Raw genomic sequence first — 15,611 nt, forward strand, 5'->3', positions numbered from 1 at the left:
ATACCATGGACCATGCGGGCTGGCATAGCTCAGGGTACGGAGCCCCACGTGGCTGGGGCTCTGCATTCTGGCTATCCCAGCCTGCATGGGGGACAAGGGGTTAAAGAGGCTAAATTTGCATAAATTGGGAGGTGATGATTCTATATAGATTCTTAATGGTTTGACATTTCTGGTTTCCTGCTACATTGTTTTTTGATGCTGCAGATTCTTGTATTTAAATGGGGTTAACCCCCTTGGCGGTACGCAGTTTCTGAGGCTGCGTCCGCCAGGAGGTTCTTTGCCCCCAAATTTTTTTTAAAACGCTTTAGCTAGCATTTCGCTAGCTAAGCGTATGTACAAGGTTGCTCCCCCCCCCCATGCCCACCGATTTTCTGATCGGCTTCCGATCGGAGATGACGTCATCAACGTCATGTCAGCCGCAATCCCGATCGCCGTCATCGTGAAGCCTGGAGCCGTGTGGGCGGCTGCGCCGGAGTGGGAACGCTGTGGGGTATGTATCCCAGAAGTAATTGCGGGCGATCGTGGGGGACCGGAGCAACTTTGTGCATACGCTTAGCTAGCGAACCGCCATATGGAGGTGCTGAGGAGCAGCTGATCCTCTCTGCCGCCGCCCATCCGTGTTAGGCAGTCGGCAAAAGGTTGAAACCAATTTTCTCCAACACTATACGGTCTTTGTACACAAATGTTTTCCTCTTGTGCCCACTCTTCTCCTTTCCATACCCTGCAAATTGGGGGAATCTAGCTTGTATGTGGCTTTGCTATTAACCGCTAAAGCTGGCAGCGCAAATTTATTTTTTGATGAGTATTTCACACTTGATCCTCCTCTGTTATGCCACTGTCTGGGTTTTCCCACACTTGGTTTTAAAGAATTTGTGGCTGCAGAGATGCCATGAAAGTTTTAAAAGTTCGCCTGCCCATTAAAGGCTATAGGGCTCGGTCAGTCCGCAAATTTTCAAGGAAACGTGATGCTCGGCTATCACTACCAGTAAGATTTTTAGGAGGCATCTCTGAAGATCTCCTCCTCAGACTGAGCGTTTCACCTGCTCTACCCCCTGGAAAGCAAATGTGTTCAGATCCTGCATTGCAATTCCTGAAACGCTTAGCAACCACTGAAGTATTGTCTGTGGCCCACTGCAGGCCCCTAAAATGCTCAGAAATTCAAGCACAAAGCATCCATCGCAGTGTGCCTGCCTGCATGGATGGGAGCCAAGCTGTGACCTTCCAGAGGATGTAAGCACAAGGTATCCCGCGCAGTGTGCCCGCCTGCACAACCAAATCCCATCATCCCACCTCAGCTCAGGGACTTGCTTTACAAACCAATGCGCTGAGTAGCATGAAAGAGCCCCGGGATCTGTATAATATGCTGCCAGGTGCGTCTAGCAAGAAATAAAAGAAACATTAGAAAATAACACTGACAACCAATACATTTCCCACACTCAGTGCAGTAATAGAGCTTCTCACCAGTGATGAGAGAGGGATAAGCGGAACTGAACAAGCCTGTTATTGGCCGCTGCACTCCACTCTCCATACTCCCTACTTCCAGCTGTGTTGGGGAGATGGAGAGCAGTATACTGCGGTCAGTTCAGGTTCACTAAAGGTGAAATTATGTTTCACTGACTCTTATTTACCACCTGTGTGAGATTTCTCATGTCTGAGAAGATTTGATTTCCGTACAAAACATTTCCCACACTCAGCACATGAATAGGGCTTCTCACCAGTGTGAGATCTCTCATGGATGACAAGGCATGATTTCCGTATAAACTCTTTCCCACACTCAGCACATGAATAGGGCTTACAACCAGTGTGAGATCTCAGATGACCGACAAGCTGTGAATTCCGTAGAAAAAATTTCCCACACTCAGCACATGAATACGGCTTCTCAGCAGTGTGAGTTCTTACATGACGGACAAGGCATGATTTCCGTACAAAACATTTCCCACACTCAGCACATGAATAGGGCTTCTCACCAGTGTGAGTTCTTTCATGACTGACAAGGTCTGATTTATGTACAAAACATTTCCCACACTCAGCACATGAATATGGTTTCTCACCAGTGTGAGATCTCTTATGGATGACAAGATTTGATTTGTGTACAAAACATTTCCCACACTCAGCACATGAATACGGCTTCTCACCAGTGTGAGTTCTTTCATGACTGACAAGGTCTGATTTCTGTACAAAACATTTCCCACACTCAGCACATGAATATGGTTTCTCACCAGTGTGAGATCTCTCATGGATGACCAGGCATGATTTCCGTACAAAACATTTCCCACACTCAGCACATGAATATGGCTTCTCACCAGTATGAGATCTCTCATGACTGACAAGCTCTGATTTCCATACAAAACATTTCCCACACTCAGCACAGTAATAGGGCTTCTCTCCAGTGTGAGATTTCTCATGTCTGAGAAGATTTGATTTGTGTACAAAACATTTCCCACACTCAGCACATGAATAGGACTTCTCACCAGTGTGAGATCTCTCATGGATGACAAGGCATGATTTCCGTATAAACTCTTTCCCACACTCAGCACATGAATAGGGCTTACAACCAGTGTGAGATCTCAGATGACCGACAAGCTGTGAATTCCGTACAAAAAATTTCCCACACTCAGCACATGAATACGGCTTCTCAGCAGTGTGAGTTCTTACATGACGGACAAGGCATGATTTCCGTACAAAACATTTCCCACACTCAGCACATGAATAGGGCTTCTCACCAGTGTGAGTTCTTTCATGACTGACAAGGTCTGATTTATGTACAAAACATTTCCCACACTCAGCACATGAATATGGTTTCTCACCAGTGTGAGATCTCTTATGGATGACAAGATTTGATTTGTGTACAAAACATTTCCCACACTCAGCACATGAATACGGCTTCTCACCAGTGTGAGTTCTTTCATGACTGACAAGGTCTGATTTCTGTACAAAACATTTCCCACACTCAGCACATGAATATGGTTTCTCACCAGTGTGAGATCTCTCATGGATGACCAGGCATGATTTCCGTACAAAACATTTCCCACACTCAGCACATGAATATGGCTTCTCACCAGTGTGAGATTTCTCATGTCTGAGAAGATTTGATTTGTGTACAAAACATTTCCCACACTCAGCACATGAATAGGGCTTCTCACCAGTGTGAGATCTCTCATGTCTGACAAGGTCTGATTTCCGTATAAACTCTTTCCCACACTCAGCACATGAATAGGGCTTACAACCAGTGTGAGATCTCAGATGACCGACAAGCTGTGAATTCCGTACAAAAAATTTCCCACACTCAGCACATGAATATGGCTTCTCACCAGTGTGAATTCTCTTGTGTACGCCTAGATTTGATTTTCTCACAAAACATTTCCCACATAGGGAACAGATATGAGACCCTCCAGCAGGGGGAGAGCTGTGCTGGGGAAGAGGCCCCTCTGGGTTAGACAGTTGAGGGGTGTCTGGGGGAATATTTGGGGTAACCAGGATATCTGCAGGAGACTCTTGTCCAGTGACATCATCATCCGTTGTACAGTCCGTGGATACAGAGAGACGAGTCTCTGAGAGGTTCCTGATGCCGGGACTCTGCACTGCAAAAAGAGAAACATCATCACTTCCTGTTATAGAATTCTGAGGGGAGGAACAATTATCATTAGCCTCCTTGACGGTTATCCCGAGCTCAGCTCGGGGTAACCCGCCGCAGAGGATTGCTCTGGCCCTGCTGGGCCGATTTGCATAATTTTTTTTTGTTACATGCAGCTAGTACTTTGCTAGCTGCGTGTAACATCCGATCGCCGCCCTTACCGCCGATCCGCCGTGCCGCACCCCCACCAGACCCCTTTCGCAGCCTGGCCAATTAGTGCCAGGCAGTGCTGAGGCGTGGATCGGGACTCGGTCTGACGTCATGACGTCAGTCCGACCGTCGCCATGGCGACGGGGGAAGCCCATACAGGAAATCCTGTTCAGAACAGGATTTCCTGTTGGGTATTTGCGCCAGAGGAGATCGGAGGGGTGGGAGGGACAGCGAAGGGAGGGGGGAAGCATGTAGCTAGCGCTAGGCTAGCTACATGCTAAAAAACAAAAAATATAGCAAAAAAAAAAAAAAACCCTCCCGCTGCCGTGCGCAGCAATTAATTAGAACGGCAGGGAGGTTAGGGATGGTCAGTGAGCTGCTGATAATTCCAAGTTGAGGCAAAGTTTGTGCAGACTGGAAATGGACCAGATGCAGCAGTTGCATAGCTTTGCATAAAATTAGCATACACTTTGCACCACCTCAGAGTTATTGGCATGTCACTGACCATCACAAGTTATCAGCCTGACTGAGAACTGCAGAAGGTGGAGCTCATTACAGGCGGCCAATCACATGACTACAACTTTGGCTTGCATGAAAATGTTATGTAGCTGGGAGTTCAGCCAATCAAATGCATTTCCTGACAAATCTGATTATTTGCATACAATCTGCATAACATTTGCATACACGTCAGAGGTATTTGCATGTTACTGACCCCTCCCACACCTAAAGCATTGGCCATACATTGAGCAGCAGTGAATGTAGAGCTTGATGAGACAGTGGAAGCAATGTGTTACTCCTGTGACAACAGACCTATATGTACTTCTAGCAAGAGATCTGTGTTATGTTTGTAGAGCAATGTGGTGTCACTTCCACATTCTTATTACCGCTGTGTCCTCGTGTCACTCATATGCCCCGTGTAATGTACATGTTTCTCTCTCTTATTCCCAATTAAGCAAATAAGGAAACTGTGACTGGGGATGGTCTGACATTTACATCAGGACGCCGATTGCCAAAACGTAAATGCAACAATAGGCATAATTCACAAAGGATTTTCACCTGTTTACCTGTTTCCACCTCGTCTATGTTACATTTTTAGGCTTCCAAAGAGAAAAAATATAATATAACTAGCTGACTGCCCGGCGTTGCCCGGGTATGTATTTGGCTGGTGTTGGCTCTGCATAATTTTTCTAACCCTAACACACAATTACTCACTGACCAAGTTTGTGAGCTTTGCGGTCTTTGGTATCAATAATTTGCATTGAAATGAAAAAAATCTGTTTGGCTGTTTGTGGCTCCACACCCTTTTCTGAATTTGAACCCCAGTCACCCAATAACCAACTGTACCAGGTTTGAGGCCTGTGCCATTATCAGTGCAAGAATGGCAGCAATTAAATATTCCCCTTGAAAAGCAATAGGTGAAGTTTGATTCACTTTTGTAGGCGTCACCCACTTTTCTGAATATTAATCCCAGTCACCCAGTGACCAACTGTGCAAAGTTTAAAAAATCTGCCATTAACGGTGTAAGAATGGCTGCAGTTTACATTTCCCCAGTGAAATTTGTATTTGTTTCCACCCACTGATGACCCGGCATTGCCCGTGTATGTATGACTAGTGTTGGCTCCGCCCCCATTTTCTAACCCTAATGCACAAACACTCAATGACCAAGTTTGTGAGCTTTGGGGTCCTTGGCATCAATTTGTATATTTCCATAGAAATTAAACAAATCAGATTGGCTGTTTGTGGCTCTGCCCCTCTCCAGCATTTGAACCCCAGTCACCCAATGACCAACTGTAGCAGATTTGAGGCATGTGCTATTAACAGTGTAAAAATGGCAGCAATTTAAATATTCCACTTGAAAATCAACAGGTGAATTTTGATTGGCAATTATAGGCGCCACCCGTTTCCCTGAATATGAATCTCAGTCACTCAGTGAGTGGGAAAAGTTTGGGAACCCTGCCATAAACAGTGTAAGAAGGGCTGCAGTTTACACTTTCCCAGTGAAATTTGTGTTTGGCTCCGTCCACTTTCTAACCCTAATGCACAAACACTCGATGACCAAGTTTGTGAGCTTTGGGGTCCTTGGCATCAATAATTTGTATTTTCCTATGAAATGAGACATTTGAGAACCCTGCCAATAACAGAATGGCTGAAATCAATCTAACAAATCTGATTGGCTGTTTGTGGCTCCACCCCTTTAGTGAATTTGAACCCCAGTCACCCAATGACTGACTGAATCAGGTTTGAGGCCTCTGCCATTAACAGTGTAAGAATGGTAGCAATGTGAATATTCCCCTTGAAAATCAATAGGTGAATTTTGATTGGCTGTTGTAGGCTCCACCCACATTTCTGAATATTCATCCCAGTCACCCAGTGGCCAATTGTGTAAAGTTTGGGAACCCTGCCATGTTAAAAATGTAGTTGTTGGCACCACACACTTTTTCTAACCTTGATATACAGTCACTCAATTATCAAGTTTATCAGCTTTGGGGTCCTTGGTATCAATATTTTGTATATTCCCATTTAAAAATAAACAAATCGTTTTGGCTGTTTGCGGCTCCGCCCACTTTCCGAATTTGGGTCATAGTGTAACGATTGGTGTCAGCAAAACAGATTTTCTGATTATTGGTGATCTGCAGTATCACCAATAATACAGATGCTATACCTGATTATGTGTTAATCTGCAGAATCACCAATAATGCTAGTATAGCTAGACACAGGACAACCAATGTGAGATAAGGGTTTGGTGCAACAGTAATGAGGAAGAGGAGATCTCCCGAGGAGCGGGCGACTCAGACAGTACTGCAGCCAATGATCACCTGAGGAGCAGGTGATTAAGACTGTACTGCAGCCAGTGGATACCTGAGGAGCAGGTACCACTGACTGTGCAACAAAGGATGATCACCTGGGGAGCAGGTGATTAAGACTATACTGTAGCTAATGGACACCTGAGGAGCAGGTGTTACAGACAGTGCTGCACCTAAGCTTCACCTGAGGAGCAGGTGAAGATTACTACAGATCCCTCACCAGTGGCTAGGCCCACTGGTCAGGACAGAAAGGTCAGACAGGCAGAGTAGGCAACATACGGGCAGATAAAGTACAAAGACAGAAGGCTGATTCAGTGTTTAAGTTCAGGCAGAGTCGGCAACAGGAATCAGATAGGCAGAGGTACAGAATCAACAAGTAGGAGAATAGTCAAAGGAAGCAGAAGGTCATAACAGATAATACAATGCAATAGTACTTTAAGCTATCAACAGAATCTGGCTAAGTGTGGATCCCCAGCTCCAGCTGGTTCTAGCACACTTTGGGATCTGACTAGGGTCTGAGCGTTAACACGTTAGCATTCGCAACAGCAGACACGGAGCAACTGACAGACTAGTACTATATATACAGAGGCGCTCCGCAGTGCCGCCCCAGTCACTCAGCCAATCCAAAGTACCGTTGGAGTCAGCTGACTTGGCAGATCAACTGACTCCCCTTCTATTCGCATAAAGGTCCTGTCGCCTGGCGCGCGCGCGTAGCCGTCAATCTATGTGAAATAGAAGGACCAGGCAGAGCACCAGCATGTAACTGCGCGGCAGAGGCCGCCGGCTTATACACGGAGATAGCCGCCATGCCGCTTGTCTCTGCGGCGGTATCTCCACTATCTATTACAGTACCCCTCCCCCCCCCTGAGGAGTGGACTCTGGACACTTCCTACCCAGCTTCTCAGGGTGTAACTCATGAAACGCTTTCTTTAAATCCTCAGCATGCATGTGACAATCGGGCACCCAAGTTCTCTCCTCCAGACCATACCCCTTCCAATGGACCAGGTATTGTACAGAATTCTGCACTAATCGAGAATCCAAGATCTTCTCGATCACATACTCAGGTTGGTCGTCAACCATCACGGGGGGTGGAGAGGAATTCACGTGCACCGCAGGCTTCAACAGAGAAACATGGAATTATCTCACACCTCTCATGCTGGCTGGGAGATCAATCGCATATGTGACATCATTAATCTTTCTGGAAAACGGGTATGGGCCTACAAATCTGGGTCCTAACTTAGGTGACGGTTGTTTCAACGCCAAATGCCGGGTAGACACCCACACCATGTCCCCTGGGGAAAATTTCCACTCTACAGACCGTCTCTTATGCGCCTGTTTCTTCTGAGTCTGGAAAGCTTTCCCCAGATTCCTTTTTACTAACACCCAAATCTCCTTTAATGTCCTTTGCCAATCCTCCAGGGCTGGGAAAGGAGTAGATGCCACAGGTAATGGAGAAAACTTGGGAGATTTTCCCTATACCACCTGAAAAGGGGAAAATCCTGAAGAGGCACTCTTCAGGTGTTTATGCGCAAATTCCGCGAATGGCAGGAACCTTACCCAATCTGACTGTGCATCTGCCACATAACACCTGAGGAATTGTTCAAGGGACTGGTTAACTCTTTCGGTCTGACCATTGGTCTGTGGGTGGTAGCATGAAGAAAACGAAAGGTCCATACCTAACTGATGGCAAAAAGCTCTCCAGAATTTCGACACAAACTGGACTTCCCTATCTGACACCACATTCTCCGGAATGCCATGCAGCCGGAAAACGTGCTGAATGAAGAGATCAGCTAACTCCTGGGCCGAGGGGAGTCCTTTCAGAGGGACGAAGTGAGCCATCTTACTGAACCTATCAACTATAACCCAAATGACCGTCTTGCCCTCAGACCTGGGGCGTTCTCCTACAAAGTCCATAAACAAATGAGTCCAGGGTTCATTTGGCACTGGTAGGGATTGTAATGTACCCACTGGTGCCTGGCGAGAGGGCTTACTTCTAGCACAAACTGAGCACTCTCTCACAAACTCTTTACAATCAAGTGCCAGCGAAGGCCACCATACACATCTGGCCAAAAGATCCTGAGTTCGGGCAGCCCCGGGATGCCCAGCATTCTTATGAGAATGGAATAATTGTAAGAGTTGTAGGCGAAAAGGAACTGGTACGAACATAACCCCCTCAGGCTTCCCTTCTGGAATGTCCTGTTGGTAAGGCCCCAGAGTAGCCGTCCAGTCCTCCCAGGTTTCAGCAGCTGCCAGCACCACTTTTTGAGGTAGGGTGGTCTCAGGGGTTGAAGGCTGAACTGTCTCAGGCTCAAAACACCTAGACAGAGCGTTTGCCTTAACGTTCTTACTACCTGGTGTATACGTTATGATAAATCTGAACCTTGAAAAGAATAGGGACCAGCGGGCTTGTCGGGGACTAAGTCTTTTGGCCCCTTCGATGTACTCCAAGTTTTTATGGTCTGTATAGACTGTGATGGTATGTTCCAGGGCTGTGGAGTCGGAGTCGTGGAGTCAGGCAATTTTGGGTGCCTGGAGTCGGAGTCGGGAAAAAATGCACCGACTCCGACTCCTAATGAATTTGTAACTGTAATTAAAATAGAAAATATGATAAAATGTTCTATTTCTCAGATAATAGTCATTAAAAATAATGTATATATACAGTATATATACAGTAATAGCTGTGCTTAGTCCACAAAAATGAAATAAACCAATCAAAATTAGTTACTTGTGCTGCTTCAATAAAGCAGTCCCGTATTTTTAAGGTCAGATATACATATCTGATTGTGACTGTATATATGATGTGTACACAGGAATCTCTTATATATACTAAATAACATCTATGCTGTAAGAATAAAGCCTGATGTGTAGCTGTGTCACTAATACAGATACCGTATTTTTCGGACTATAAGACGCACTTTTTCTTCCCAAAAAGTGGGGGGGAAAAGTCAGTGCGTCTTATGGTCCGAATGTACAGAATTTGGACCACAGCAGAGCCAGCGCGAGTCCATCTTCAATTAAAGTTAATGCTGACAAGTGTTCCCCGCACAATCCCCGCAGCCAGCGCGAGTCATTGTTCAAAAGTAATGCTGACAACTGGTCCCCGTACAATCCCCGCAGCCAGCGCGAGTCCAAGTTCAAAATTAAAGCTGACAAGTGTTCCCCGTAAAATCTCCGCAGCAGCTATCCGTGCAAAGCCAGCGTGAGATTAGAATACTGATAATAGCCATTAATATACAACCCCGCTCAGTCCCCCGTGGCAGCAACACCTAATGCAGAGCGCAGCAGAAGCGTAATTACCCATCTAGCCGGCGCGTCCTCCATCTTCTCTTCAGTCTTCAGCCGGTGTAGTGTAACGCTATCAAACACAGCACCGGCACGCTGCAAGTCCTGTCTTCTGTTACTTCCCGGTGTAGTGCGCTCTCCCTGCCTATTGGCCGCGATACCTCAATCCTGATTGGCTGCCAGCCCTGCAATGCATGGTGATTGGACTTCTTAGTCCCACCCGAAGAGGTATCGTGGCCAATAGGCAGGGAGAGCGCACTACACCGGGAAGTAACAGAAGACAGGACTTGCAGCGTGCCGGTGCTGTGTTTGATAGCGTTACACTACACCGGCTGAAGACTGAAGAGAAGATGGAGGACGCGCCGGCTAGATGGGTAATTACGCTTCTGCTGCGCTCTGCATTAGGTGTTGCTGCCACGGGGGACTGAGCGGGGTTGTATATTAATGGCTATTATCAGTATTCTAATCTCACGCTGGCTTTGCACGGATAGCTGCTGCGGAGATTTTACCAGGAACACTTGTCAGCTTTAATTTTGAACTTGGACTCGCGCTTGCTGCGGGGATTGTACGGGGACCAGTTGTTAGCATTACTTTTGAACAATGACTCGCGCTGGCTGCGGGGATTGTGCGGGGAACACTTGTCAGCATTAACTTTAATTGAAGATGGACTCGCGCTGGCTGCGGGGATTGTACGGGGACCACTTGTCAGCTTTAACTTTGAACTTGGACTCGCGCTGGCTGAATTACAGATCGCTGCCACATGGATTGTGCCAGGGACTGGGTGTCATCTGCCGATTGCCACGGTCATGTACAGTCATCCCTTGGGAGGAAACAGGAGTAAGGGCAGCTGTGCATAAAATACAGGGTGAAGCTTTTGCTGCATCATCCTGGGCAGATCTACTCCACTCTAAGCACCTCATTGCCCCTGTTTGTACTCCACATTTGCTCAGAGTCACAGAAATAATCCCTAAGCCTGTTTATTTAGGTCTCCCTCATTCCTGAATTTGTATTCCCTTTACATCTGCACTTGTAGCTAGTGTTGCAGTCCTGCAGGGATTAGTTTTTCAGGGATTAGTGTTGCTGGTGAGGGCAGCAGGAGTTAGTGTTACTGAGTAGTGTACATTAAATAGACAGCTTGGAGGGTAAGCTTCACAAGATGCCCCTGCACCATGGATGCACCAGGTTTAGTATCTTCTTTTTTTTTTCCTGGATTTTATCCTCTAAACCTGGGTGCGTCTTATGGTCCGGAGCGTCTTATAGTCCGAAAAATACGGTAGTCAGTGAGATGGAAATAATTCTGCACTGATGCTGATTTATGCAAATGTATGCACTCCCTTTGCTGATGAAATCAAATAATTTGATATGTTGTTAAAATTTGGTTTGGTGACTACAAATTAAAGGGTACCTGAGACGGATGAAAAGTAAAGTTTTATACATACCTGGGGCTTCCTCCAGCCCCCTTCAGGCTAATCAGTCCCTCGCTGTCCTCCACCACCCGGATCTTCTGCTATGAGTCCTGGTAATTCAGCCAGTCAGCGCTGTCCGGCCGCATGCCGCTCCCACAGCCAGGAACATTCTGCACCTGCGCAATAGTGCTGCACAGGTGTAGTATGCTCCTGGCGGCGGAGTGTGTGCATGCGCACTACGCCTGACTGGCTCAAGTACCTGGACTCATAGCAGAAGATCCAGGTGGTGGAGGAGGACAACGAGGAACTGATTATCCTGAAGGCGGCTGGAGGAAGCCCCAGGTATGTATAAAACTTTAATTTCATCTGTCTCAGGTTTACTTTGTTACACAGTAGTACTATACTCTACATATGCACTCCCCTCAGAGCTGCAGGGAATCCACTGAGAATGCTGTGCACATTGAACACAGAGGTGTTGTCTGTCACCCATAAACCTTGTTCAGATTGTGCATGAAGAATGTGTAATAGAGGAAGAATCTCCTCATTCCCCTGCAGAGTACCTGCACATCATTCTTACATGTACCCACACTTACATTGCCTAGGGCCTGATAGATGTTCTTTGTACCGGTTTGTACCTTTTACAAGTACTCTTACCAAGGACTAGTTTTAGTCTAAAGGGAATAAATATAGTAGTCTACATATCCTTCTCACTTCAGTTGTCTTGTAAAATTCCTAAGCGTTGGCAGTTAAGAGACGAATTTCATGTTACATACTTTTAATCAACAAAATTGTAATATGCAAATTAGAGGAGTCGGAGTCGAGGAGTCGGTGGAATCCTAAACTGAGGAGTCGGAGTCGGTGGATTTTTGGACCGACTCCACAGCCCTGGTATGTTCTGCCCCTTCCAGCCAATGGCACCATTGTTCAAAGGCTAACTTAATGGCCAAGAGCTCCCGATTGCCATTATCGTAGTTCCTCTGTTATGATCATGTCTGCAGCGTTTACTGCTGGCTGCAGTGGTATTGTAACCCAAGCAGTTCTGATGTCATTACATGCATTTTCTTGCATAGTTTGGTTTGCACTTAAACTAGTTGCTGATTCCATCTGCAGTCACTCTGAAATTAATGACAGTTTAACATGCTCTTGTGTAAACAAACATTGTCTGCTGCAGTGGAGGGGCAGTCCCTTTCCTGCAGGCTGCATATCATTGTCTGCCTTTTCCTGCTATCAGCCTGTGATTAATTACCATTCACTTGTGTGGGAATCTGCAGGTCTGCTCCCATTGGATGACCTCAGTATAAAGAACTGCTTCCTGCAATGTCTCATGGGCTACCATAGTCTCAGATTCTATCTGTTACTCTGCTCGTGCCCCACCTCGTTCCTGGTCCGTGTGGACTGCGCTGACTCCTGCGAAGGGGTCAGCGAGTCCTCCTAGTTCTGCTCGTTCTAGAAGCTGCTACTTGCTTGTCTTGTGTCATATATTGGTTCATCGCCAATATATACGCATACTTGCGCATTTTGTTATTTTCCTTGTATTCGTGTTACGTTGATATATCAGTGTCGATGATATATACGTACACGAACTGTTTATTTCCTGTGTTTAGTTAGTCAGTTTTCCAGCACGTTTTGGTAGTTTGCGCGTACCGTGAACACCCGTGCTGAGCTAGTTATACTGTTCCTGGTACTGTTTGTGGATTGCGTTCATCTCTGCGAAGAGATAGCGAATCCTTCTGAGTCCTGTTCCCTGTATTACTCCAGTCCTAGTCAGCGTTCCTGCTTATGTCATATATCGGTTCATTGCCGATATATACATATGTTAGTCAGACCTTACAAATAGTTTCATTGATAGCTGTAATTGTAATACGCTAGGAAAACATACGTATTGTATATTTATCTGTGTTACGTTCATCTATCTCGATCCTGCTGTTTTCTGACTATCCTGTCCTGTCTTTGTGAGGCACGCCATCGCCGCAACGCATTGGCTGCCTCATTCCAGTCTGTCTGGTTTTGGACGCTTGCTGTCGCTAAGTAGCCGCTAGCTAGCAAGCGTTCATTCTGTCTACTTGTTCTGATCTCCTCAGTCCTGGTTTATGCGCTCAGCGCTACTTTGCGCTGGGACGTTATTACGAAAGTGTTGTTTGTGGCTGTTCGGATCTGCACCGGCTCTGTGCACCACAATCTCCTATTGGAGTCAGTCCTCTCCTCCACTAAACTGGGGATATCCTGATCCCTTGTGCTGGTGTGTGTACCTCCTTCACGTCAGCTTATGTGTTGTATGCTGACTGTGGAGATTACACCTCCAAGCTTAACATCCTCTCTGCAGGAGAGAACCTACGAGAAAAGAAGGCACGTGGGTGTAGTTTGCCTTGAAGGCCAGAGCTCTGAGACAGTACAGCCCCAACCCCAATTTCTGACGCATCGACCTCAACAATGAAGGGGAAGGTGACATCCACATGTCTCAGAATGGGAGCAGAACAGAACAATTTCTTCAATGTGGCAAAGGCGGACTGTGCCTCTGCCGACCAGTGGAAAGTGTCAGCCCCCTTTCTGGTAAGATTACCGAGGAGAACCCCTTGATGAACTTTCTGTAGTAATTGGCGAAGCCAAGAAATCTTTGGAGTGCCTTCAATCCTACAGGTTGGGGCCACTCCAAAACAGCAGAGACTTTTTCTGGATCCATGGAGAGACCAGAAGTGGAGATAATATATCCCAAAAAAGGGACTTTAGTGACCTCGAAGAGGCACTTCTCTAGCTTCGCGTACAGCGAATTCTGTCTTAACTTTCTTAAAACAAACTTAACGTGCCTACGATGTTCTGTCAAATTAGGAGAGAAAATCAGTATGTCGTCTAGATACACTAGCACAAATTTTCCCAGATACTCGTAATGCCCGTCGGGCGTGTTGAACACCGTCTTCCATTCGTCACCGTCCCTAATGCGTACCAGGTTGTACGCCCCTCGCAGATCTAATTTGGAGAAGATACTGGCATTGGTCACCTGAGCAAACAAATCGTCAATCAGAGGCAATGGGTAGCGATTTTTTACTGTGATCTTATTTAAACCTCGATAGTCAATACAAGGTCTAAGCCCACCGTCGTCCTTCTGTACAAAAAAGAACCCAGCCCCCGCTGGTGACCGGGACGGACGGATGAAGCCCTTGGCCAAGTTTTCCTTAATGTATTCCTGCATCGCCAGTTTCTTGGGCCCTGACAAATTATAAAGATGACCTCTAGGAGGCATACAACCAGATCTTAATTCTATGGGACAATCAAAACTCCGGTTGGGCGGGAGTTTATCTGCAGACTTTGGACAGAATACGTCAGCGAATTCTGCGTACTGAACTGGCACCCCTTTGACCTGTACCTTGGTGGCGCAAACAGCAACTCTCTCCAAACAATGATGATGACAATGGGTTGACCAGCTCTGTAGCTGACCTGACGCCCAGTCAATCTGAGGGGAGTGGAGTTGCAACCAGGGCATACCAAGAATAATGGTAGAGGTTGCCATTTGCAGGACAAAGAACTGTAATTTCTCTTTATGTAACACCCCTATATTACACAATAATAAGGGAGTCTGGGAAAGAGGCTGTCTACACTGTAACGGAGAGTCATCTACCGCTGTGACCAAAATCTGCCGGTCTAAAGGGAGTAAGGGAATCCCCAATTTTTTTACAATGTCAGTCTATAAAATTGGCTGCAGAGCCGAAGTCCACAAAAGCCTCTGTGAGTGTGGTCTGACCTTCCCAGGTAATGGAAGAAGCAAACGATTATTGTTTAGAGGTAAAGACTGCTCGCCTAGGGTATTACCTCTGACTACACCTAGGCGGCAGCGTTTCCCAACTTCTTAGGGCAATTCTGGACAATGTGACCCTTGTCAGCACAGTATAGACAGAGTCTTTCTGACCTTCTGTGATTCTTTTCCACTTGCGTCAACCTAGAGTGTCCGATTTGCATCGGCTCGTCCGGAGGTGACGCGGGTGGAGAGGAGGCATAGGAGACAGATCTTACAGCATTTCTGCCACGGGTCTGTTTCTGATAGCGCAAGCGGCGATCTACCCGCACTGCCAAAGAAATTGCTTCATCTATGGATTTGGGCTCAGGATGTCCTAACATTAAATCAGAGACTGCATTGGACAACCCTGACAGAAAACAGTCTAGCAACGCATATGTTCCCCATCTAGCTGACACAGCCCACCTCCTAAACTCCGCAGCATAAACCTCTACCGGATTACGACCCTGCCTGAGTGTCTTTAGCTTCCTTTCAGCAGTGATCGCAATATCTGGATCATCATATATAATGGCTATGGCCTTAAAAAATTCCTGAACTGAGGATAACGC

General features: G+C 46.5%; 1 protein-coding gene across 1 annotated transcript in view; it reads right to left on the bottom strand.

Annotated features, from left to right (window-relative positions):
- The window catches only part of LOC137524103 (zinc finger protein 665-like), a 217,820-nt gene that overhangs the window by 135,507 nt on the left and 66,702 nt on the right, over positions 1-15,611 (bottom strand). The window contains exon 5 of the mRNA XM_068243610.1: positions 1,650-3,581. Within this exon, the coding sequence (XP_068099711.1) occupies positions 1,650-3,581 (1,932 nt within the window). The remainder of the gene's footprint in view (positions 1-1,649; positions 3,582-15,611) is intronic.

Source organism: Hyperolius riggenbachi, chromosome 7 (assembly GCF_040937935.1).
Source record: "Hyperolius riggenbachi isolate aHypRig1 chromosome 7, aHypRig1.pri, whole genome shotgun sequence".
NCBI lineage: Eukaryota > Metazoa > Chordata > Amphibia > Anura > Hyperoliidae > Hyperolius > Hyperolius riggenbachi.